Here is a 27,039-nt window from a genome sequence, read left to right on the forward strand (position 1 = left end):
TAATGTGTGCCCCTTGTAATCAACGGAGCATGAGTTGCTCTTGTCTTGAAGCCAGATGAAAAGGTCCTGATTCAGGCCTCTGGGGAAGCTGCAGGCACACACACACACACACACACTGAGGTACAGTATGTAGGACACGCTGCAGCGCTTCGCGGGTGTCTGAGCAGAGCTCGTATGTCTCCGCTCTCTCTCTCTCTCTCTCTCTCTCTCTCGCGTGCGTCCTTGTTTGTGTGTCATTTTAAATCCTGAAAATCTCCAGGTGGCTGCTCATCCTCATCTCGCCGCGTTCACTGCATCGCAGACAGGGGGGAGGAAAAAAAAAATAGAAGGGATGAAGAGGAAAGAAAGGAGGAAGTTTGGGCAAAGCTGCGCTTTTTTTTTTGGTGTTTGGATGTTGGGTAAAAGAGTGCTTTGATTTGTTGTCGAGTGTGGCGGCAGCGTGAGTGTGTGTGTGTGTGTGTGCGTGTGCGTTCTCGTCTCACTTAGTGGAGGAAAAGTGCTAAGCTGTTCAGCTCAACACGCCGGACATCTCTGTCTCTCTCTCTCTCTCTCTCTCTCTCTCTCTCACTGTGTGAAGCATTAGCGTGTGTCGGTGCAGGCAAGCTGTCTCAAACCAGTGAGATTAAGACTTTTATTCGTGAATCAGTCATGTCATTATGGAGAGAGAAAAATAAATAAATAATCCGGGGCAACAAACAAACTTTTCTCCCGCCATCAGCAAGTTGCCAGCGCAACCATATATATATATATATACAGTGTGGGCTCATTCGAGTGTGCGTGTGTGAGTGTCTCTGTGTTTTGAGGGGTGTTTGCACATTCAGGCGTGTGTTTGCGTTGGCTGATAGGGTTAATCTCCCCACTCAGAGTGTAAAACCTCCTTCCTTAGCAAGGCCTCGCATCCCAAGTGCAGATGGCTCCCAGTAAATAGAGTACTCTCTCTCTCACCCTCTCTCTCTCTCTCTCTCACACTCACCCTCTTGCTTCACACTTTCAGTCTGCCTTTGTCTGATCATTTCACTCGCTCCCCTTTGTTCATGTCAATAACAGTCAACAGGGTGACTGGCTTGATGGTTGCATCTCTCTATGCGCACACGCATGTGCGCGCGCGCAATCGCTATTAGCGCATATATGTGCACACGTGAGTCTCAGCATGCGTATGCTCTCTCGTGTGACATTTCCATTTCCCCCACTGAGCCTGTGTGTGTGTGCGCGCTCGCACGTCCATGTGTGAGTGTGACCATAGTTAGGATTGTAATTAGTGATCCTGTGTGCACATGCGTGTGTTTGTGCAGGGGTTTGTGTGTGTGTGTGTGTGTGTAAGGGTCTGTGGAGTGTGTGTTGAAAACAAAGCGCTAGCTGATAATGTGTCCATTGTGGCGGGTGCATTAAGGCCCTCTTTGTCTCAGGGCCCACAGGGCTAATGATTCTCTAGCAGCAGGTGAGAGGGAAAAAGCCTCTCTCTTTCTCGCCACTTGTCTCTCTCTCTCTTTATCTTGCGCTGCCTCTCTCGCTCTTTCCCTTTTGCTCACTTGTTTTTGTTCTTCAGATTTCCTCTCTCTTTCGATTATCAGCTTCTCTCTCCCGCTCTCTCCACCTTCCTCTCCCTCTCTCGCTCCCTCTCTCTCTCCTGCTGATGCGGCCATTAGGCTGAGCTGCCGCTGCCTTTATTACAGCAAATGGACTTTAAATGAGCTTTATTGTCATGTTGGCCAGCCAACTGAATCCCTCTCTCTCTCTCTTTCCTCTGCCCACCCCTTCCACACCCCCTCCCCCCCCCCTCCCCCCTAAACAGAGGCCCCCAGCATTGAGAGGCTGTTGTCAAAGGACTGGAAGGATAAACTTTTGGCCATGGGCTCAGGGCACATCGGAGAAATTAAAGGTATGGTAAAACTAAATAATGACAGAACTAAACTTAAGTGAGCGGAATTCAATTAACCCCTTTGAACTTAATAAAATGCACCTCCGATGTCCATTGAGGATAAAGAAATCTGTAAATCTACTGAGCAATGCCTATAAAAAATGCTTATTTTGCCGCTTAATCAAAAAGGATCTAGGCAGTTACAGTGCAGAACTGCTAGCAGCTAATGCAACGTGACTGTTCGTGGTGCAGAGTCACCAAAAATGCAAACTGATATACAGCAGGCTGAAAACAAAACAAACAAACAGGGGTCAGGTGAAGCTCACAGCTCACTGACTCCATGGCGACATTACACTTCCTGTTTACACCGAGCATGATGGGAAAACCTGGACCGTTGAAATGAAAATAAGAGTAAACGGCATGCCTCAGTAAGACGTGGAGTAACTAGGCTATAAACCTATGATTAAAGCGAGTGACAGCACTGCCATAGGTTCATGGTTAAACTGAACTGACGTCGACTAAATTCAGCTACACGGAAATCAAACGATCTGATCTGCCCTGAACTGAACCGAAGCCATACTAGTCCACCAGCTCTGCGTTAATCCCGGCGTTAATCACCCATCCTATCCGCTCCGACCCCACTGAGCATCGGAGGGCGAGACAGACAGAGAGGGCAGGAAGGGAAACGGAGAGAGAGCTGCGCCGCGAATACGCCGGAGCAAGAGTCAGCCGGAGAGACGCAGAAGGAAACTGGCTATTATTCCCTGTAACTCCAGGGCAAATTCGCCGTTCTCCTCCAGTAATTGAGCTTCATTAGGAAGCAAAGCAATATGTAATCAAAGAGCCTCGCGGAGCGCCGGGGCCGTCGAGGGGGGGGGGGGGGGGGCTCCATTGATCAAACCCCCTTTTCCCAGCTCCCTGCCGCGCTGACATTTCTGTGTAGGGGCGTCCCGTGTGGCGCACCACACACCGACAGCTGGGGAGCAATATCAGGAGTATGTGTGTGTGAGTGTGTGTGTGTGTGTGTGTGTGTGTGTGTGTGTGTGTGTGTGTGTGTGTGTGTGTGTGTGTGTGTGTGTGTGTGTGTACAGTGGAAGTGCATGAACAGTTGAGTCTGTGTGTGTGTGTGTGTGTGTGTGTGTCTTAGACAGAGCTTACATAACAAAGTGTGTCTTTGAGGGCGAATGTGTACTTGTCGCAGTTATTGTGGAACAAAATATATATATATATATGGAAAGTGTTCGTACATCGGTTTGTGTGTGTGTGTGTGTGTGTGTGTGTGTGTGTGTGTGTGTGTGTAAGTGTGTGAGAGAGAGAGTGTGGTTATGTGTGCGTGCTGCTTTCATTTCCCCATCGAATACCATTGAAGAGCTTTTTGTGGGGGAACAAAGTGATTTTGAGCCATCGCCTCCTGCTCTGTCTGCCTTATTGGTAAAAGGCCCCATGCGGTTCACTTAGCCAAACACACATATACTGTACACACACACACACACACACACACACAGTATGGAACACATAGCACTAGAATAAATGTCCCCACAGTATAGTGTCATTAACATCAGATCTGCAGCTTACAGAGTGACAGGAAAGACTCATCTCTTAAACTCCTGATTTGCCTTTTGAATTGCCCCTCGCGTTTCTTTACTCACTGTACGACAGTTTCATGTACAGCATCGGCTTGTGTTCAGCACTTCATTAAAGCTCAACGATGTCACACTGGGGGGAAATATTTAAACCAAAGCCCTGAGACTCTTAATTCCATCAAACTGAAATATAACGGATGTCTTTTACATCATTTTATACACGTTTCCTCAAACCTTTTGCCCAGAATATCTGGTATCTTTGGAAAAGTTAAGAGTAATTTAGGTTTGAATAAAGCTTGGATGCTAGTAAATTTAAGATTTAAGAGGGTAAAGGTAAATTCATAACCTCCAATACCCCCCCCCCCTCCCCGAGTAAGATGCTGTCTGTAGTCAAACAAATCAAGTGAACTTGAGTTACTGAAAATCAGGTTACTTCAAACCACGTAAGTGCTTAAAATCAAGCCTTAATTTGATTACCTTAATGTAAATGTGATTATTTACAGTAACAGCGTTATCATGACATGTAAATATACTCTACTTCCAGACTGCGTCTCTCCCCTTCTTCTCTCTTGACTCTCATATCTTTCCCTCACCCTCTTCACTCCCCCACCATCACGTCTGTGTCTTATCCATCTCCTCCTTCCCTTCCCCCTCATCCCCACTTCTCCCGCCTTACCGGGGCAGGCAGGCGGGGGGTGGGGGGTGGGGGGTGGGGGAGTGTTATCATTACAGCCGGGGTCATTAATTAGCCCCGCGAACACGGTGACAAGTATTACACTGTTACAAATTGCTTAATTACGCCATGCCCGAGAGTGTGTGTGTGTGTGTGTGTGTGTGTGTGCGCGAGGAACAAGAAAAAGGCCGAGTTGACGTTCGGCAGGTTCGTAGGTAAGCCTGGGCCGTGGGGAGGAATGTGTGTAAACCGATGGAGGAAACCAGTTATCGATCCGCCTGCCTGCCTCGCAGCAGCTGAGGAAACAAGCCGCCGCGAGCTGATTTATGGGACGGCTGCAGAAATACTGAAAGTCTGAATGGGAGAGGGAGAGAGAGAAGGGAAAAGAGACGAGGCGTCTCGTATCCTCGAAGGAGAGTTTCTTAAATCTCGTCTCAGTTAGGCAGCGTGTTGTTTTCTTGGGTTTCGTCTTCCTCTGCAAATACTCTGGTTTACTGATGAAAGATCCACAGCTGAGAGGGGGATTGAGAGCAGCTTGTAGAAGAAGAATAGGCGGCTTGTCTCCGTTTTTCACACACCTAACTGTCCCGGCTGCTGCTTAAAGGAATGTCCTTCCACTTCAGCGTACACACTGTTTTGCACAGATATTTTACTGTGTTTGCATTTGTGCGTGTGTGTGTGTGTGCGTAAACGGGGGGGGGTTAACCCCAACAAGAACTCCCTACAAGAAAGCCTCCTTTGATCCATCGTTTCACCTTTGCAACCCCCCCCTTATCCTTTTTTTTCTCCCCCTTGCCCCTTTTCTCCCCACCCGTTTGCCCCCCCCCCCCCCCCCCCATTTGAACAGGCTAACGTTTTTAACACAAGGCTCTTTCTTGTCTTGGTCAGCTTTGGCTATACACACACACACACGCACACGCACACACACACAGATTTCTGGCTCTACAAAGGTGGGTCTGTGAGTTAGGACAGCGGCGTGTTTATTTTTCCAGCGGCCAGTGCTCCCGACAGTTGCCTTTATTGTTCATTGTTGGCGGATGGATGGAGTTCGGGGGGGAAGTGAGGGAGGCGGGTGGGTGCGTGGTGGGGGTGGTGGGGGTGGTGGGGGTGGCGTGAGGCGGCGGATACCAACAGGGAGGACAAATGGATGGCTCTCACCTTCCCGAGCGGTCAAAGGGCAGGTCAGCAGCCGGGGGTTTCCTCGTCCTCTCTCCCGACTCCCCCCCCCCCTCTCATCCCCCCCGTTGTGTTTCTCTTTCTTTTCCTCCCCCGCTTCCCCCTCTTTCTCTCCTCACCCTAACCCTCTCTTCCTCATCTGGTTTGACTGGCGCAGGAATGTGGCCCTGTTAAAGGTAGCAGCTGAAGAACAATGGGGGATTGTGCTATCCCACACATGCACGTACACCCTGTGCACGCACACACCTACACACACACACACACACACACACACACACACACACACAACAAAGGCATGTAGGCAAACATTGGTACATATGACCAGACATGGGCGCACACACTCGTACTGATTGTGCCTCAGTGTGCCTCTTTCTAACTACATCCTGTTGAATGATTTAGGCCTTGTGTGGAAGTGTGTCTGTGTGTGTGGAAGTGTGTGTGTGTGTGTCTGTGTGTGTGTGTAATGGAGCTGGTATGTCAGGATCTGAGAGGTCAAAGGTCAGGCCATGCTAAATGTGAGCAGGAGGTTGGCTGACTGCAGGGTAAACACAGACCAGACACACTCGCCTTCTCTTTTTTTTCCCTCTCTCTTTCCCACACACACACACACACACACACACAGTCACAAATGTGGACCGATCTCCATATTTACCCCCAATTCAGCGCCAGTCAAATCAATTTAGATTTTGCTGAAAGTTTTTTTTTCTTGCACGAAGTGTAGATTTTCCAACCTGGCGTAAGATGTATTTTGTTTGTTGAACACAATAATCTGGCTCTAGTCTGACATTGGTTTTGCCACCACATTTTGCCCGGTTACAAGTGTTTCCCCAGCCAGATTTATTTTCTTTATTTCAGCAAAGCAATAAAGGCAGTGATGGATTTGTCTTGAGTAATCACTTCTGGCCTTCTGTGCCCAGGAAAATAAGTCAACATCTGGTTTTAGAACTCTGCAGCGCACATACGCACCTCGCTAAACATACCTTCCGCCAACGACCCCCCCCTCACCGTCCAAAGCCCCTAAACAGCCATATATTAGGTTGACCAACAAGCCATGGAGAGCTTTACACCGCTTTGTTGTTCCTTCTTCCTCCGTTCCTCCCCTTCATGCCTCTGACCTCTGACCCCACCCCTGCGATCCTTTCTGGCCTCCGGATAACCATGAAAATTGCTCAAAGAAGAAGAAGAAGAACACGCCATGACATTACAGCTCCTGTTGCCTCCACGCTTTATATTTATGTCTTCATACAAGAACTTGTAATTGCTGATAACTAACTGTGCACTAATGAAGACTTAAAAATGCCCTAAAAACCAACCTCTTAAATGATGAAAGGAGTTTCATAGCGTCACCTCAACCGAGTCTTGCACTTTTCTTCAAAGTGCTCCCCTCTCACCTTTGACCGCCCTCTCTCACCCCGTAGGTACCGCAGACAGCCTGGCGGAGAAGGAGCGCCAGCTCATGGGCATGATCGGCCAGTTGAGCAGCCTGAGGGAGCAGCTCCTGGCGGCCCACGAGGAGCAGAAGAAGCTGGCCGCCTCGCAGATGGAGAAGCAGAGGCAGCAGATGGAGCTGGCCAAGCAGCAGCAGGACCAGGTACGTGCACACGGAGGGGGGGGCGCACTGCGTGTGACGGGGAAAATGCTGGGCGCTGTACGTCTACGGCCGCAGAGCCAATCCACCCTGACAGGTCATTTAGTATGGCTTTAGGTCACAAGAGAAGCGTTTTGTTGCATCGCTCATCTTCTTGTCAGATCTTCAGATATCTTGATTCTTTGGGTGATGCGCCATATTTTTAGAGCTTCATGGGTTTCTTCTTTATAATTATGTATCTTACCTCACAGTAATGACACACAAAAAACCCTGTTGTTTCAAGTCAGCAAACGGTCAACAAAAGCATATGATTTGATGCTGATTTTGAATTGTATATTTGGAAGGTATACAAGTGTGTAGACACACAAATGCACATACACACTTAAACATCACAAATGGCCATCACAGATCTTCCCACTGATTTTTAAAGGAGGGCTCAAAGGTGTGGAAACAAATCACACAGGATTTTCCTGTACTATACTCTCTCTCTCTCCCTCACACACACACACACCTTATACTGTATGGTGTTCACACAGCCAGAGACATGCGCCTTTGGCAGCTTGAACACAGGGACACTGCACAGGAATAAGCTGAGGGTATGTAGTGTTGGAGCGGATGTAGCGCAGACATTCACACACGCGCTTACACACACGCACGCACGCACACACACACTCTCCAAGCTCCCAGGCGAGAGTCTGCCAGGTATTTGCATAGAGAAGGGTTTCCCTCTTTGTTGTGCTTTTTAGCTTCTGGAGAGCTTGGTTTTACAAAGAGAACACACTCTCGCACACACACACACACACGTGCAGAAACACAGCGGTAAGGACAAATCACCTGTGACAAACACAATGCCTTACAGCGCCCCTTGGCTGCATCCGCACCAGTGTGCACCGTTTCTGGCTGTATGTGGATGTGCTGTGTGTGGATACTGTGTTCTTGTGCTTCCATTCCACTCTGGAGAGTTTCTGTGCGGAAGTTCATTGTTCATCATAGAATTGTTGGAGAACAAGTAAGAATGGATGCAAAACGCTCCAGAACGGAGTAAAAAAAGGACTTTACAAGCAACGGTGAACATAATTGTGTCGAAGTGAAAATAAATGTGACTCATACAGAGAATTTAAAAGATGTCCATGTCAGTAAGTGTGTTGGTGTGACCCTGTTGTCCACTTGGCTGTGAGCTGAGTCCAGATGAGATGGTGCTCTTTAATATTTCATAGCAGGGCATCGACCCTCTGTCGTGCAACTGGGGCCTCAGAGACCTGCAGATGTGTCGCATCTCCCACAGGCCCCGCACACGCACTAAAACACACACACACACACACACACACCAAAACACTTCCACACAAACATACTGCATATACATTCTAATAATGTGTTCTCCGTCCTCAGATTGCCCGGCAACAGCAGCAGCTTCTGCAGCAGCAACACAAAATCAACCTCCTGCAGCAACAAATCCAGGTGAGGCCAGTTAATGTGTGTGTGTGTGTGTGTGTGTGTGTGTGTGTGTGTGTGTGTGTGTGTGTGTGTGTGTGTGTGTGTGTGTGTGTGTGTGCGTGCGTGTGTGTGTGTGTGTCCATCCACGTATGTAGTCATGTGTATGTATCTTTCACAGTGTCTGCTTGATGTGTCCTGATGTGCGTCTGCATGGCCCACAAAGGCAATTTTGTGATTGTGATTGTTGCAGCTTTTCTTTGCTCAGCCATCAGCGTTTTGGTGGGCCTGAATCAGCGGTGACTTATATGTGCCCCTCCTCCTCTAACACACACACAAACACACACACACACACACACACACAACCTTTTGTAATCACTTGAAGGTGGTCAGTCTGCTTGTAAAGTATAATACTAGTACAGTGTGTTTCGTCAGTAAATTCAAAGTTTGCACGTCAAACTGGCAGTGAAGTACATGTTTTTACATGTTTTTCATGTTTATTCTATTGTGTCTTTGAGTGGCTGTGAAGGTCTTTTCACAAGGCAGAGCCGTAGATCGGCTCGGGTTAAGTAACGGCAACAATTTACAAACTCAAACTAGACAACTAAGTCAGTGAATCAGCCAGGAAGGGGTCGAGAAGAAGTTCAAAACAGAAGAGCTCACAGCGAGTGCACTTGGGTATTAGACACATTCAGACACAGATCCGAGACCTTAGAATGGGGACTCTTCCTGAGCCCAATTATACTGAATAGTATTTAAATCTGACTTGACTCGGGTCCGAGGTTGGGTCTGGGTTACTAGGACTATGTTTCACTTTGATTTCTGTCAATCATATGACATCTACAGGAGGAAGTCCTTTCTCCAGGATATACGAGGAAATGCAAACGTGGTTGATTTCTCATTTGGATAGTCTTTGTCATGATCAATATGTTACACAAATCTAATAATGGTAGATTGTAGCCAGTATAGAAATAAAACAATCTGCAAATCAACTGAAAAGTCCCTTTTGAATGTGAATCTCTGTCTCACGCTTCAGAGAAAATGGGTGGGTATATATGTAACACTTGAAAATGGAGGTATTGTCCTTTTGGGTGCTACACTGGAGCCTCTATGTTGGTCCAGGTGGCTTGGAACGAATAGCCCAGGCCTTTGTAAAAGCAGATGACACTGAATTTTGAGCTGAGAAAGCCGGGCTTTGTATCATAAAGAGACACCCTGTCCAAGAGGGAACACACACACACACACACACATTCCCTTTCCCCCCCAAGAGTTTAGCCATACACAGTTTGTGTGATAAGAGACCTTGTGATAGCATGCGTTTGGGACGTGTGTCCACCATTCTGTGTAAAGCAGCTGTGTTTATTTGCTTTTGTGCGAGTTAAATTCTGAATTGTTCGCGTTTTTTGTCTCGCTGACAAAAAGAGAAAAGAAGAAGAAGTTTGTTTCTGAGGATTACTCTGTGCGTTCTCGGGCGTCCGCTTCTTCGTCTGTGCATACGGGGCGCGTGCGCGTCCGGCCGCAGCTGTGTGTGTCAAGCTATAAACACGTCCGCTCATGATTCACTCCCTCGCGACCCCGCCGAGACAAAGCGCTCTTTTCCCATGACTTTGCAACCTTTTCCCAAACAAGCGTCTCTCCATTGAGCGGGGCCCAACAATAGTTTCTCACAAGCAGGGGCAGCTGTAGGCAGCCCTCGTTAAGAGAGGGACGCAATCAACAGGGGGCTCGTCACGGGAGCGCCAAAAAACGGGCACACACACACACACACACTCGTTCCCGTATATCGCACACATCAAAGTGCACGCAAAACACAGACGAACGTACCAAAAAAATATTATATACGCCTTCCATGGCCCGCGTATCGCAAGTAGTCACAGAGAGCGCCGCTCACTCGCCACTGATGATCAAACACACGCTCGATCATCAAAGACTTGGTCGAGAAATACACTGCTTAATCATTCATGAAGAGATTGTCCGCACAATCCCCACAATACAATGGCCTGCCAGAGAGAGGGCACCAGGTTCAGTGTGTGTGTGTGTGTGTGTGTGTGTGTGCGTACGTGTGTGTGTCTGTGTGTGTTTGTGTCTGTATGATAAGCCCCTTGTGATTGCATTTCCCCCTAACGAGGCTGAGTTCAGCTGTCCCTTCTTCTGTGTGTGTATATGTGTGTGTGTGTGTGTGTATTTGTGTTTGTGTGTCTGCGTCCTTGGCTTTGTTAGACCCAAACCCCCCCAAAGGCCTGTGAAGAATGCTTTCAACCGTCCACTTGGAAGAGGTGATGAAATGAAACGAATAATCAAGCTCATGAAAAAGAGAGGAGAGTGACACACATCCCTCATGAAAGGAGGACAAATTATTTATTGTCCCCGCGTCCGGTTTCCTATTTTCTTTTCTTTTTCTCACCCCGAAGCCCAAATCAAGCTAGCGATATGCGTGTTAGCGTCCGCCATTTAGGCCAGCGGCGCGAGCTGAATGTGGTGCGAGCTGACAAACAAGCGAGTTCATTTACAGAGGCAGGCATCGCAGCGACACAAGCTAATGACACACCGTGTGAACGGCACACACACACACACACACACACACCAGTCATTAGTGTCTACAAGTCAGCGATTGGCTACTTTATCGCTCTGACTAATTAATTCTACCTGGAATTATTCATGATTAGCATCAATTATGATTCATTCATTTCATTCCCCCCACACACACACACACACACACAGTCACCGTTACACATTCAGCATTTACCTTTTTGAGGGAGCTTTTATTCTGCTTTACCTAATACTAGTTTAACCCTCCATGTGTTCTTTAGCTGAATTTAATTAACCTTTAGTCTGACTAAACCCTTAATCCAAGTCCTGAGCCTAAATTATCCTTAAACCCAATCAATCTAATCCAAATTTCAATCTTAAACCTAAACCCAACCTGGACAGGGAAAAGGGTAGAACACAATTTGCTCTCTAAAGAAACAAGAACATGTGTGCACACACACACACACACACACACCCTTACCCCCTGCTAGGGGCCTTCTTGTTAAGCTCGAAGGGGTGAGCACATTTCCTCCAACTTCCCTTTACTCTGCCCCTCGTCTTCTCTCGTTCTAATTAAACAACTTGTCTCCGAGGCTCCCCCACGGTGTTGCCGGGGAGGACCGTCGCCGCCGCGCGGGGGAAGCGCGACGGGGATGAAAGCAGCTCACCTGCCGAGCGGCTTCGGGGCTTACCTTGAGAACACGCGCACATGTTCATAGAATAGAGGCAAGCGCGCACGCTCAAGATGTATATTAAAACAGAAGGGAAAGAGCGCACAACAGTGTGTCCTGCCTGATGAATCAAAACTCACTCCACCAAAACACACACACACGGTCAAGTGTGTGTCTCCGCGGGCTGTCTTTCATCTCATCAAGCGCCACCGTTGCTGTAGGTGGGGAGACAGCGAGCGCAGACGGAGAAGAAGTGATCAGAACACGAGTAAAGCCACCTGATGCTTTGACTAGTTTAAGAGAGGCCAGACGCGCCGGCGACAGCGGCTAACAAGCTCTCCATTAAGACTAACCCACATTGCTAACTTAAACGCACACACACTCCGAGTGTTGTACCTGACGCGGTCACGAGCGCGGGCCTCTGTCCCTCAATATTTTTCATTTTGCGGGAGGACAAAAAACAAAAGCAAAGAACCCTAAAAAGCTTTTCATTCATTTCCACACACGACACACCAGCACCTCTGTACTCTGTGCATAGGAGCGGCTAACCCAATTGCCTGTGTAATTGTTTAATCACTCCCATTACACCGCAACCAGTGTAATTTGTGTTTTCCTTTACGCACTTCATGTGTCGATGCGCACACGCACACACGCGCACACACCCGCGCACGCTCATAAACTGGACCACAACCGAGCATCCATTCCCACAGAGACCCGCCCTCCCTCGCATGCCTCCTCTCTAATGCACTCACAGGTGTGTGTGTGTGTCTGTGTGTGTGTATGTGTGTGTGTGTGTGTGTGTGTGTGTGTGTGTGTGTGTGTGTGTGTGCAGCCATTGCAGTGCCTGTGGGACATGAACCATGCCCCTACATTGACAGCAGGCTGGCCTCTAACAGCCCCTGTCCATAGAAAGTTAATGGGCTAATGTTAAAAGCCAGCTATCCCTTTCTCTCTCTCCGTCTCTCTCTCTCTCTCTCCAAATTAATTATTGGTTCTGTCGCTCGCACGTCCCTTCTTTAGCAATAGGTCATCCAGGTCTTGCATTAATTGCCCGAGCATATGGTCGCCAACAGATTTTAGCTGTGGGACTCGCACTTTAGCGGGGGCTATTTCTTTTCCCCGCACACGCTCAGATGCGAGCCATATTGTGCGGCGCTGGCAGCTATTGTTCGACGCATTAACTTCATAGAGCTAATTACTCCCCAATAATAACTTTACCTTGGAGTTTTTAGCGCGCCGCGTGCCAACCAACCTGTTTCGCACCCCCATATGTTAATTAGCGGCCACATCTTCATTATGCCGCAGCGGCGCTTTAAGTTCAAGCTGTGCCGCCTGGCGCGTGGTGAACGCAGCCTCGACTCGCTGCCAATTATCCAACTCTTGCTCCCCTCTCCTCCTCTCCTCCTCGCGCTCTTTCTCCCTCTCCCGTTCATTCTGTTCGCTCTGTCTGCTGTTTATTTCCTGAGAAGTTCTCTCGCCAGGGTGAATCGTCAACTTCTCTCTTTCTGTCTGTCCTCTTTTCCCCTGTGAAAGTTCTCAAAAAAAACGTCATATATATGTATATACACACGTGTGATTCCTTTTCCTTTGTTTTGCATTTAGTTATCGCTGATTAGAGGATTAGTTTTTTTTTTCAGATAAGTTTTGTTTGTTTCAGGTTTCTTTTTTTGGATCTGGAGGGTTTTTGCAGATAAAAAAAGCAGAGCTCCTCATCCTCCAAGTCGGCAGCCCACAGTAGCGTCAGTGTGATGTTTGGTCTGCGTGTGTTGTGGGTTTTCATGTTCGCTTTGGGCCTGATGTGAAAGAGGAGCTGACGAGTGCGTTATTCCCCAAAGCGCCTGCTGTTTCAGATGTGCCTTTTCTCCTTTATCTGGAATCTGGAGATTTTCTGATAGATCCGGCCTCGCTCGCACTTTCCTCCGTCTCTGGTTCTCTCGCCCTCACTTTCCCTCACAGGCTTCTCCTTCCTTCTGTCACGGCATTCCCTTTGTCTCTGATTCTCATTCTCTAATGTGGGAGAGCTCTCTCCCTCTCCTTTCTTCCCCTGGGTTTTTTAAAGTTTGCTCCGTGATCACGAGGCTAACGCACAGAGCTCACCATCCACTTTGAGGTTTTGCATTATTCTATGTCCAATATGAGGAGAAATATCAGATGAAGTCATTTTTTGTAGATGGTCAAGGAATGTAAATGGAAAAGGAATGCGTGAGGGGGACTCTCCAATATCACATGATCAGCGAGTGGACAAACCCCCCTCAGCCCTACACACACACACACACAGTTTTTTTAGAGTCCCCTGTTTCTCACTGTTACGCTCAACTTGCTCTGACCCATGTTTTCTGCCTCATATGTGAGTGTATTACCGTTTAGAGGTCAGTGTGTGTGTGTGTGTCTGTGCGTGCCAGTGACCATGGTAGGCTACGCGGGGCCGCTCATCAGCTCAACAGCTGTTACACATATATCCAACTCAACTATTATAACAGCACCATATGGGAGGGAATGATCCTCCATAAACCATTCTCCTCTTCTTCTTCTTCTTCTTCTTTTGTGTCTGTCTCTCTCTTCTTCTCTGTTGCTTGATCTTCTTATCCCGTTGTGGAGACTTACATGTATTGCGCAACAGTTCCGTAGGCTGATTAATATCTTTCTTTTGAAGCCGGAGATTGTTAGGAGACAGAAAAAAGAGGCAGATATAGAGGAGAGGACGCGGAAAATCTTCATTTTTATTTGTGATGACAGAAAGGAAAGCCATCTGCACTCACACACAGACAGACGTAATACAGTATATGTGCCAGTGTGTCTATGCACAGTATGTATGTATTACAGCTGCCACAGACTTATCTCCTCTCCCCTCCTCTCCTCTCCCCTCCTCTCCTCTCCTCTCCTCTCCTCTTCTCTCCCCTCCTCTCCTCTCCTCTCCTCTCCCCTCCTCTCCTCTCCTCTCCTCTCCTCTCCTCTCCCCTCCTCTCCTCTCCTCTCCTCTCCCCTCCTCTCCTCTCCCCTCCTCTCCTCTCCTCTCCTCTCCCCTCGTCTCCTCTCCTCTCCCCCCCTCTCCTCCCTACGGTACATTACAGTGTTGCTAGCCAGCTCCACTCCAGCATATGTCCAATTAGGCCTGAAAGGCAAAGCGGAACTGTTCTGCCTGTGATTCGTCCCCGCGGGGGTCCTGTCCGAGCGTCGCGCTGGAGCGCCTCTCCCTTCTGATCGCGCGGCGCGGCGGTTTATGCTTAACCAAAATGGTGGAGTAATTATTGTTTTTGGTGTAAGGGGGGAAACAGGAGTCGCTTGAAGAGAGCTGTATTCCCCTGCGCTGTGATAGTTTGATTACAGTGCTGCTGGCTGCCGCATGCCGACACACAGGAGCAGGAGGAGGAGGAGGCGCACACACACACACAGATAGGTACTTATAGTACACAAGCATGCATACGCCCAGGGAAAATTGAGTATACACACACACACACACACAGGCAGGGGAAGCTGGGAGCGCTGTTGGCACTGAGAGACAGCCGCTCTCTCTCTATTTACCTGTCTCAAGCACTTCAAGTGTCCATATCACTGGGATATTGCCTGATTCCACCTCAGCCTTGTGATTGTGCAGCCATTTCCATCGTTCCAGATCAATTTTCCCACATCAAACAGCTTTTACCTGCCCATTATCTTATTCCGCCATTACCTCCCTGCCCTCCTGGCAAAAATAGGAGAGGCAGGAGAAGAAGGAGTTGGAAAGAGGGGGCAAAGTGCTTTGCAACCAGGAATACAGGTCAAAGGCCTAAAGACCCAATCGGGGATTTGATTTAAAGGGGCGCCAATTTTTTCGACACATGCAGTTTAGTTGACCCATCATGTGGATGATCAGTCAGCCTTTGATAACAGTTGAATGTCGTCTTCTGTGGCTCCGGAGAAGATTTCCAAATCTCCTCAAAGACATCACAGGTGTGCACGCACAAACTCTTTTGTCTAAGCTAAGTTCCTGTGCACCTGTTTGCACCTGTAACTGTTACTGATGCGTAGAGATAAGCGACTAAATAGCAGGACCTGCCTCTTGTTCTGCTTCTAACCGATGAACCGAATGAAAACACCACATTGTTTGCTTCAAGATATTTAAGGAAAGTAACATAAATGACAGGATGTGCTTGTACGGCTAAAGACTTACTGGGTATCTGATCTTGTTGCATCCAAAATGTTGCGCATTGCTTCTCTTGTATCATCATTTTTGGAAAATAGCTTAATATTTTCACAGAATTTGGCCTGAGCTCCTTCCCTCCACTCAGATCTGTGGTTTCTACATCCTACCGGCGTTACACTTTAGCTTTACAGCTCGATTCCTTATTTCCCTCCTCAGCTCACCTTCTCTCCACTCTCTCCCTCCTCACTTCCTCTCCTCGTCTTCTCCCATCGTTCCTCTCAAACTGTCAGTCAGTCCGTCACACGCGAGTCTTTGTGCGTTGTTTTTGGCAGAACGCTGTTCAGTGCAACCATCTGTCTCCTACTTCTCTCTCTTTCTGTCTCTCTCTCTCTCCTTCTCTCTCTCTCTCTCCTGTCGTCCTTGCCAAAGCCACCCATCGGAGGAGCTTTTTTCTGCTTCTCCTTTTAAAATCCTGGAAACCTTGTGAAGTCGTATGGCGCTTTGCCGACGGGCGCGCAGAAAGGGTTGTGTCTGTGTGATTTTGTGTGTGTGTGTGTGTGTGTGTGTGTGTGTGTGTGTGTGTGTGTGTGTGTGTGTGTGTGTGTGTGTGTGTGTGTGTGTGTGTGTGTGTGTGTGTGTGTGTGTGTGTGTGTGTGTGTGTTGTTGAGGGGGTTGATGTGGGGAGAAAGGAGAGAACATCATCTTCCAAGTAAAAAGGAAAAGGCCAGCTGTTGTGCGAGTTGAGTGAACTGTTCTCATGACTTGCTTTTTGTCTTTGAATCTACAAGACAGAGTGTTTACGGTCTGTGCGTGTGATGTACTACATGAATGTATGTATATGAGCCTGAATGCATATGATTCTCAGAAATTATTATGGTATGATTCAGATGATTCTATGGTACTGTTCTAAGATACACAGCTCTATTTATAGCATGGGCACTGAAAGAGATGCAGAAGGTAATCATGTTTCTCTCCCCCCCCCCCTTCTTTCTCCTCTTTTCCTCCATCCACATTCCTTTTCTCCCCTTCCTCCCCCCCCCCACCCCCTGTCTCCCTCCTCATCATCAGCAGGTCCAGGGCCAACTCCCTCCGCTGATGATTCCCGTCTTTCCTCCGGACCAGCGGACTCTGGCGGCGGCGGCGGCCCAGCAGGGCTTCCTCATGCCCCCTGGCTTCAACTACAAGCCTGGCTGCAGTGAGTAACGTCCACGCGCGCAGACATGAATAGGTGCAACTTTCAGTGTAAAAAGTACTTCTTATGTGCGATGTTCCCACCGCTTTTCACCAAGCAAAGGTAGAGCTTGACCGTTTTTTTCCCACACAAGGAGTCGGACTGTTTCCCAAAAAGACGAGCTCGCCCCTACAACAACATCTCTCTCTTAATAGAAAAACCAGTCCAAATACACCCTTCCTGTTTACACTCTCAGTCTCTCTCTCTCTCTCCCTCTCTCGCTCAGTCCTTTTGGCTCCATCCTTTTGTCTTGTCTATTTTTTGATGTATAAAAGCAACAAAATACAAGCGTCCTGCAGTACATGTTTTTTTTTTTTTTTTTTTGGCTATCACGCTCCGGCTGTGTGGCAATGTGTTGTTTACCATGATAGAGAGAGAGAGAGAGAGAGAGAGAGAGAGAGAGAGAGAGAGGGAGAGAGAGGGGGGGTGGGTGCTTGCCAGGGGATGCTGGGAATAAATGAACGATGGGGGGGTTAGCAGAGGGGGTGGGGATGGGGGGTGGTAATGTGACCTGCCCCAGGTTCTCCTCACATTAACACGGGAAGCAGCCAGAATACGTTTCCAAGACAGCCCACACACAGTAACACACACACACACACACACACACACACAAACGTCCAGGCAGCCAGAGAATGCTTTGTGATATCGCAAACACACACAAAAAAAATTACTTAGGCACAGATATGCGAGCGTGCACACAAGCCTGTGCACGCTCAGGCCCCCCCCCCCTCCCCTCCCTCCCCAACTCCCTTAGAGTTTCACAGCTTCCCAAACAAGTCCATTCCATTTTAATTAGTGCCATCTTCACCCACGCCCACTGCCCACGTAAATACCCCGTCAAGTGGTGGGCTTGTCTTTTCACTGCCTCCGCCAGCTCCAACCGGACTGGCACTCTGCGCCAGGCTGAGCCGCCCCTGAGAAAACTCTCTGGCAACTTTCGAAGTTGTCGCGAGTCGATGCAGTTCGGTGCTGCGGCTCTAAATAAGACATGTGTAGCATTGTGCTCCGACATATTCTCACAGCGCTTCATCGCTTTGAAGATGTGAATAGATTTCGGCCGCACGTCGTGGATTTCTGTGCACTCGTTCAACACTTGTTGAGCAGTCGCGCGACGTTTCTACCGGCCAAGCTGGTGGCACATGCTAAAGATAACTGTTTCACTTTTTATAATCTATTATACATATTTATTATTCAGTTAGCTCTAAAGAGCACTGCATTTTCAGGTGTGACATGTTGATAATTAACTTTAAAAGGATAAATTCTAAGCTATTTTTACTCTTATTTCCAAACCTAATGTTTTAAATCTGTGGCATTTCCCTTTAAGAATTTAAGAAATGCTAAATTGTGCTCAAATTGGCACCAGAGGAATATCGGTGCCTCTCACTTCCCCCGATCCGTGTCTCTCTTCCGTCTGTTTGTGAGAAATTTCATCCCCGTCCGCCGAGGTCGCTGTCCCCAAGCCAAGAGCAACATATTTGCTTTCCTCCGTCCTTCTCGCTTTTGTTACAGCGACCCCCAGGAGGAGCATAAATATCCATCCAGCTCATGTTTGTCTAGGGAGCGAGGAGAAAAGAGCCATCCCCTAGAATACACAGTCCTGAAATAATTCTTTAATCCCTCCTGCCCTCCCTCTCCCCTGGAGAAAAGAATGTCTCAGCTTCGCTTTCTTTTTTTTTTTTAAGAACAGAGTTATATGGGAAAATATGTCTGAAGGAAAGTCTTGGCATAAGCCAATCACACACACACACACACACATTTACATGGGCACATGCACAACAGAAGGTCCCGATACGGACAAGATGCTGGCCGCTGCGCTGAAGGTTCAGGTCAGCAATGCAAGGTCAAGCCCTGAGAGCATTCCCAAGTTTTTCTCCGCGAAGAATAGAGTGTCCTCGATATGATGCCAGTATAAAAGCCTGACCTCCGTGTACTGTGTTTTGGTTCGTGGGCATGTCCGAATGTAAATCAGAGCCGACAACAGGCGGGTTTCAGTCAGTATTCCTCACCCTACGTCTCCTCCTCCCCGCATCCCTGACCTTTCTCTCCCTCCAGTCTCTCTCTCTCTCTCTCTCTCTCAGTAATTACAGCGCGGCCTATCTGCACCTGGTCACTAATAAACCCCACTCGTCCTGTTCTCTGTCTTTTTCTCCCTGCACTCCTGTCATCTCCTCCGCCCTGTTCGTTCATCTATATCTTGATTTATCAATCCTGACGGTGAGGGGAGAGGGAGGGGGGGGGGGGGGGGGGGGGGGGGGTTAGGGTGGAGAGTAACTTGTGAAGAGAGAAAGATGACAACAAGAAGGACACGAGAAGAGAGACAGGCTGAAACGGGGCAAGAGAGAGACTGAGAGCAGCTCCCTCTCCCAACAAAGCAGGAGAACAGACAGTTGAGATGAGGGGGAGAGAGAGAGAGAAGAAAGAGCAGCAATCGGCAGTGGCGGCTCTTAATTACGGAGCTGGGGCCAGCTTTATCAGAATCCCCTCACCTCGCTGCTCTTTGTCAGGGGGTATTAAGGAGGACGACACACAATCAGGCTTTTCATTAAGGCCCTACCGGCAGCACACACAAAGGACGGCTTTAACAGCTGCAGAGAGGGACTCAGGTGGTGTGAGGGGAGGGGAGGGGGACAAAGGTGGGATGAGAGGGAGGAGGAAAACAAGAGGATGAGGGGAAAAGGGAGGGGGAGATAGACTGAGGAAGTGAGTGGAGAAAAGGGTGAGAGAAGAGAGGGATGCTACGGGAAGAAGGAGATGATAAATGGATGAAAGAAGCGGATGCTAGTGTGTAAACGTGCACCAAAAACCATCGCTGACATGACGTGATTTTTGTCTGCTTTACCTCAGGTGACCCCTACCCTCTGCAGCTCATCCCCACAACGATGGCTGCCGCCGCCGCCGCCGCTGCTGCCACGCCCGGCCTGGGACCCCTGCAGCTCCAGGTAAGACTGCAGCCTCTCGGAACCAGATTTAGGGACCAGAATCATCCAGTAAATGACAACCACAACCAGGAGTCTTTCAATATCGCCGACTAAAAACTTGTTTTCCTCTTCACTTGGGTGGTCCAATTGGGAATAAATCCCCCGACAGTGTTCACACCCCCCACACTGAGCTATACAAGACCACAAACACAGCCACGGGGGGGTGCAAAGCTGTCACTTTCAGCGTGGACAGTGACGTGATCCCATACAAACGTGGTCTTCGTGATCGGAGCTCAAAAATCACACAGAACTGACAAGTGTAACCTCAGCCCTCGGCTTCGTCCGGCAGTATTCAGATGGACTGTCGGAGCTAATGTGTGGCTGATGCTGAGGAGCTTTCAATCTCTTTTAAAAGCACTCAGGCTCCTCTTCGTGCATTTGAACTTCAAAGTTATCGTCACGATCGCAATGATTACGTTTTGACACATCATGTTAGTACAAAGTACAAATAATACATCTCAATCCAACAAGTGGGGGAAAAAGCATTCGTTGACATAGAGCATACGAAGCATATTGAGCAAAGCGGTCGGCCCCTTTATACATCACGAGTTCGAGGAAGTGGTCTGCTTGTTTTTTTTCCAGCCATTATGTCATAAATTTGGAGTTAGAACAGGGGAAAAAAGCAAGAAAGCACAGAGAGAGATGACAGGGAGAGACAAACCCACAGAGAGGTGAAACAGTGAAAACAAAGTGAGTCAACATCTGTTATCCCGCTCATGAGGAGGACAAGTCTGACTTCGGTCCTTTTCCTGTCTGCATATTTACAATAAACGGCCTATCGCTTGGCGATCCTGACCCCACCGGGTCAGAGCTCGTACACCCACTCTCTCGCAGACAAACACGCGACTAGACCTCACATACTTCATCTCAGATCCATGTGGGCTTTGGGGCCCTACTCTCCCAGGGGTTAAGAGCTTGCGCGGGCACCCCCCCCCTTTTTTTTTTTGTAAAGCACATTAACCTCCAGTGCCGGGCTCGGCCTCTGCACAGGCTGCTGCACTTGGCCCTCGTGTCTCCTTGACACGCATCGTCATAAAATATGACGCACACAGAAAACAGCTGCATTGACGACACACATTTTTCTCTTCCCGCGCATCTTTTTCACTTACTGTTCAATTCAAGGGGAATGATGGGAACACGTGTGTTAAAGGTCGGGCAGAGGGTGTGCGATACATTTGCACCTGTCAGCCAAATGCACTGCCCCATATGCCAGACACTGCAGGGAGAACAGAAGAGCTGTGTAACTCTATCATGGAGAACGGACCCCGCTGTCGTCACTGATTTCATTATTACTCGCGCTTGTGTGTGTGTGTGTGTGTGTGTGTGAGCACATTTGTGTGTTTAGCCTGAGAATAATGTCCTCTGCGCTGTTATCACTGCTTCAATCTAGCCGTCCATATGTTCGACTGCGTGCAGACACACTCAATCTCCAGTTGAAAAGCTTTGTCCACCTTGCAATTGGATTTTTCTTTTTTTTTTCTTTTTCCGGCGGGGAGGGGCGAGAGGACACAACAAGTGCAAAAAAAACCATCTCACTAGCAGATTTCTTTCTTACAATCCTCTCAGACAAACACACACACACAAACACACACACACAGTGAGATTAAGGCTTGTCAGAAAGGAGCGGATTTGTCCGGGCTAACACAAGTACAGATGTCTCAATGTGGATGGATTTCCTTTGGGATCGTCTCTGCGCCCTCATTTGATAAGGAGGTGTTTCTGTCGCGGAGACGAGACATGACAGTTAGCTCGGGCCTCGGGTCGCCACGGCAACACAGTGGTTTGGCGGAGAGGACACAAGTGAACCCACTTAGCCGAGACACACACACACACACACACACACACACTTACAGAGGTAGAAAATGAAAGATTTTCAGGCAGAGTACACAATGAACTTCCCAGCTGCATTCAGGGAAACTTCAACTTCAACTAGACACACACACACACACACACACACACACACACACACACACACGCAGGCGTAACAGTGTAGTGTGATTACTTGTTTGAACCTAATGTTGACTTTTCAATAACTACATAAACCAGCCATAGTTATAGTTTAAATCCAATATATTCTTTATTTTTGTTTTATGAGTCCACAAAAGAGAAAAGTAAGAAAGGAAATGTCAAAATATTGCTTTTTTTAGTGGTATGCAACACACATGTGACAGTGTGTTTCTTATCTCAGGCAGTGAGAGGACAGAACATAATCTGGTTCAGCTCATAACCGATGGTGCCTCAGTACTTTCAACAAGCTTCAATAGACTCACTGCTACAACGGTGCTGATGCAGGCAGCCCGTATTGTACACACGTCTTACACACCACTGACGTAGTACAATGTTAAAGCTCCACTGGGTACCTTGCTGCTGACCACAAATGGCCATTAAGTCTTTCAATTATGACAATATTATTAGCCGTAAGTCACGGTCTCTCTCTCAACTGCTTGCCAAATTGGTAATTCATTTGTATTTTTACTTCCTTTGAGGATAAACTGGACAAAAGGGATAAAAGTTGCACTCCAACAATTTAGTTCTTTATATGTTGTGTGTATGAAGTTGAGGGAGATAGATAGATGAAAAAAAATCAAAAGCAGCAGAGCCTGAGATATTTTAACTTTTAGTCTCAATTTATTGCTCAAACCCCATTAACAAGGAATCCTACATTTCCCATGATGCTACACAATAGCCATAGTTATAGTTTACATCCTATATAAGTGAGGCCTGCCCGTGTCTTTAAACTCCTTGACCTCAATTTCTTGTCTCCGTGCCCATCCTGGATTAACCCTGATGACATCACAGTCAACAACAAGAGCAGCCATATTTGTAGTTTGATATACGTCTAAACGGATCTTATGATTTACGTACTGAACGTATAACCGCTATCACGCCAAACCCACTCTGCAGAATCCACATCTCAGTCCCTCTTGGTGCCCGACTCTCCAGAAACTATACATAGAAAGAAAAGAGATTTAGATCAAAACGCTCAACAGCACGGCTTTGATTTAAGTGCAGTTCTTAGAAAATATATGTATTAATCTCTCAATGAGTTCAAGCTCTCTCTAAGCGTAAAACGCCCTCCATAGAAATCAACAGAGTAGCTCTTACAGTCAATGGGAGCTTAACGCCGAATCTCTCACAGACGGTTTTCAAGGCAATGGAGGCTTTGGAGTGTACAAGGATGGCATTTAGCATCTTAATCTGGGGGATGAGTGTGACATTGTGCATGAGAGCATGTTAATCTGGCTCCCTGTTGACCCTTGATATCAGTGATATCATCCACAAATGGACTGAGAAGGACAGACAGAAAAATGCACTCATCCTGGCAAGAGAGAGAGAGAGATCAGTGGTAAAGGTGAAAAGGCGGAGGTGCCAGAGAGGTATTTAGAAGGATGATCGGTTAGAAGGATAAACAGAGAGACGGATGGAGGTAAATGGAGGAGAGAAGTGTGGATGTGTGTGAGAGATTAAATGTGTGTGTGTGTGTGTGTGTGTGTAGTATAAAGAGGGTCAATGGCGCGGGTCAGGCATCATATGGAGAGGCAGATGTTGGAACATATTGTCCTGGATTACCGCGCTGTACACCGGAGAGACGGACGGACGAACAACGGACAGGCTGTAAGGGGGGGAGGGAGAGGGGGGGGACAGACGGGGACAGATGACAGAAGGTAAATGAGAAATCAATCGAGCAACTCGTTTCCCCACCGAACCTTATCTGGAGGAGAGAAAGAGCGCAGCAAAGCATTTTCTCAGATGTGAGAATTGCTTCGGTGTTGGTATCTCCTTCTTGGCCTTAAAGGCTTCTCGGAGTTGCAAGGAAATGCCATTTTGTGATAACAGCGTGGGATCAATGTGTAATCAATAGGCAGCGCAGATAGGTGACTATACCACTTCCAAACACATAATGAGCAGAGGAAATGTAAATGTATAAATACGTCCAGGTTGTTGCTGTAGAAGTCTATTCACTTTTACCTATTTTGTCTCCAAATTGGGATGAAATGCCGAACACAAAACATTTTCAGTGCAATATTGAAGTAATAACTCTTCGCTATCAGCAAATATAAAGTGAAAACTGACTTTCTCGTTTCTGTTTCAACGTTAATTTCAACTGTCTAAAGCTGGCACCAAGAAAATAAATAACCCAAACACTCTTTTTGTTGAGTTAGTGTTTGCCCTTGAGGCTGTGCCGTATATCTATAAGCAAGGTAATCATTTTATTTACACTTTACCACTCTATTCATCTTTCTCTCCGGGTTGTTTTATTTTATTTATTGCTGAGTTCAATCACAACTACGAGAGGAAATCGAAGCGGCAGTCGTTAAGACGGGGTTTGGGTCCAACGGCTCTGACTCACTGGCTGCTTTTTTTTTCTTTTATGTTTTTTGGTCTTTCAGCACCAAAAACACGCTGCGACTGAAAAAAACACGATCGGTGGGACAGGAAGTGAGACAGACAGACGGACAAGAATCCATTGAGATCCATACAATAGTCCTCGGTGTCCATGTAAACAATAGAGCTCAGACTGCTCTGAAGCGCCGCTAACTCTCACAACAAAGAACAGGCGGGCTGGTAATCTGACTAAAGCTGCAGATTATTGACCAAGTCACACACACACACACACACACACACACAGATCCACCCCGACTAAGATCACAGGAAAAACAATGCGACAGAGAGAATGGACACACACTGTCAATAGCACTAATACCAAACAGTCAGCCTCATGTTTTCACTGAGAGGAGCACCAATAGTCACACATCACCTTTTCACCTCTTGTCAATAGAGCTCAGGCTTGCACATGTTTACGCACACACACACACACACACACACACACACACACACACGGTGGGGTGTCATGTGACAAGCACACGCTGACCACTAGACATGCTCGTGTGCACAGACACACAAACACATGCAGATATGTTTGTCTCATATTAGGGGATTAGGAGCAGAAAGAGTGAGGAACACACACACACACACACACAGCCAGTGAGTGACATTTCAAATTCCTTAGTCTCATCCTGCATCTACGGTTGCATTCCCCCACCCCTCACTCATTGTGTTGCTTCGTGTGTGTGTGTGTGTGTGTGTGTGTGTGTGTGTGTGTGTGTGTGTGTGTGTGTGTGTGTGTGTGTGTGTGTGTGTGTTTGCTCCTCCGGTCACCCCAGGGGGCTTTGCGCTGTCACTTCCTGTTTGTTGACATGGATGTCGTTGTGGCGACGCTCTGGGCGCGCTCCACAGTGCCTCTGCCCTCTGTACCGTATGTGTGTGTGTGTGTGTGTGTGTGTGTGTGTGTGTGTGTGTGTGTGTGTGTGTGTGTGTGTGTGTGTGTGTGTGTGCCATTGCTCGCCGACCCATTGAGCAGGCTTTGAGTGACGGGAGCTGGCCTTGTAATGGAACTCAATTCACCCCGCAAATAAAGAGGCCTTTGAACCACTGGTCCGAATATGGCAGGACACACATATACACACACACACACACACACACACACACCCCGCCTGTGGTCTACTCGCTAGGGGGTTTGGCTGGTAGGGAGCGGAGGGGGGTTGAGGGGCGTTCATGCTCGGCTGCACCCCCCCCCCCCCACCCTCACTCTCTCTTCCAGGAGCCACAGTGCAGCTAATTGTAGAGAAATGAGCGAGCGGAGGCTGATCTGATCTGAGCGCGCTGGCCCTCCGCGCCGCGCTCACGTAGCTCGCCAGAGCATGACCGATCTCCCGCTGATTGCCACATCAGCAGCAGCAGCAGCAGCAGCTCACCCCGTCCACTGTATGCACCTCAATTACCGTTTCTCTCCTCGGTGTCCGTAACAGCGGCAGATGCTGACACTCTGGAGCACGGGCTGCTTTCCAACACGAGAGAAAATGCACCAAAGGAATGCGATAAAACTCTACAGTGTGATATTTAGTGGAAATCTTTTTGAGAAGACTACAGAACTTATTATTTTCTTCTTTTCTTAGTAACCATAAACTATGAAATTCAACATTTCTTCAATGTAAAGTCTCCGACAAGTGTTTGTCAGGGATGAAGTCACATCCTATTTAGATTTAAATTCAGAATACGATTCATCTTTTAGGAAGTGGCCGTCATCTTATTTAAGAATTAAATTAAAAGTTTTTCGTAATTCAACAAAAGCTAGAGAAGGTAGAGAATCCTAACTGAAAACATGCTGCTTTTTCCCAGGAAAGTGAATAGTGTTGTTGCCACAAGTGAGTGACAGTCAGGCGGAGATTATTTCAAATTCAAATATGAGTTTCTTCCAAAAAAAAGTACTTCTTTGTGTGCAGTGTGAGCGCTGCCAGTTTGAATGTCCCGTTGTTGTTTTTTTTCTTGTTTGTATAAAAAGAGATAAAATGTCTTTATTTAAGATAGCAGAGGAGCTAATGTGGCTGTCAAGAGAGATAGAGAGAGGTTCAAACAGACAGAGGGAGAGAGAGAGAGAGAGAGGGAGCAGTGACAGCATCTCTTCCTTGTCCATTTGCATAAACCAGCCTTTGTTTGACGCCGGTGGCCGGCAGCCAAGCACCAACAGAAGGACGGAAGTTAAACTAAAAAAAAAAGAAAAAAAAAAAAAAAAGGATGGTCCTCTTCCAGGAAAATCTTCCACCAGAAATAAATGCTAACAATTATAACTATTCAGAAAAAAAACAACAACACATCAGTTACTTCTCGCTAAACAACCCGTTCTGTTGCTCTTCAGAGGACGGAATAACAATTCTGAGAAAACAAAACGGCGTCTCAGAGATTTGTATTAGCCGACATGAAAGTAATTGAGCTTTGCAGGATGATTTTCGAGGAGGACGATAGAGAGACTGGAAAGAAGTGTTTATGAACATTGAAGCTCCTTCCAAATTGTGAATATTCCGCCGTGTCTGTTGCTGTGGAAATACTGGCCAGAGACTGTTTTGTGTGATACGGTGGTATTGCATAAATATTCCCGAGTATGTTCACACCATAGCAGCTCGAGCCATAATGCTTTTATTTAATTTGAAATTAATTAAATACATAAACAAGAATAGGGGAAACCTGTTTGTTTCGCGCAGCAGTTATTGAATCAATTCATCTTTATTTTGGAGCATTTTAGAGCGTCTCTGTGTGTTTTTGCGTCTTATTGTCCGTACGCTGAAAACGTCGCGGGGGCACCAGACACTTCTGGCATGTCCCATCTGGCATGTAGCTTCACAAATTTCCCTCCTTTTTT

The 27,039-nt window shown here is 47.5% G+C and overlaps 1 protein-coding gene across 1 annotated transcript in view; it reads left to right on the forward strand.

Annotated features, from left to right (window-relative positions):
• sox5 (SRY-box transcription factor 5) overlaps window positions 1–27,039 on the forward strand; it is a gene marked incomplete at both ends in the record, with an annotated part of 66,796 nt that overhangs the window by 24,220 nt on the left and 15,537 nt on the right. Inside the window, 5 exons of the mRNA XM_079183685.1 lie at window positions 1,793–1,879; window positions 6,709–6,881; window positions 8,268–8,336; window positions 16,701–16,827; window positions 19,708–19,802. Of these exons, the coding sequence (XP_079039811.1) occupies window positions 1,793–1,879; window positions 6,709–6,881; window positions 8,268–8,336; window positions 16,701–16,827; window positions 19,708–19,802 (551 nt within the window). The remainder of the gene's footprint in view (window positions 1–1,792; window positions 1,880–6,708; window positions 6,882–8,267; window positions 8,337–16,700; window positions 16,828–19,707; window positions 19,803–27,039) is intronic.

This window comes from Pholis gunnellus, assembly GCF_910591455.1.
Source record: "Pholis gunnellus genome assembly, chromosome: 22".
Lineage (NCBI taxonomy): Eukaryota > Metazoa > Chordata > Actinopteri > Perciformes > Pholidae > Pholis > Pholis gunnellus.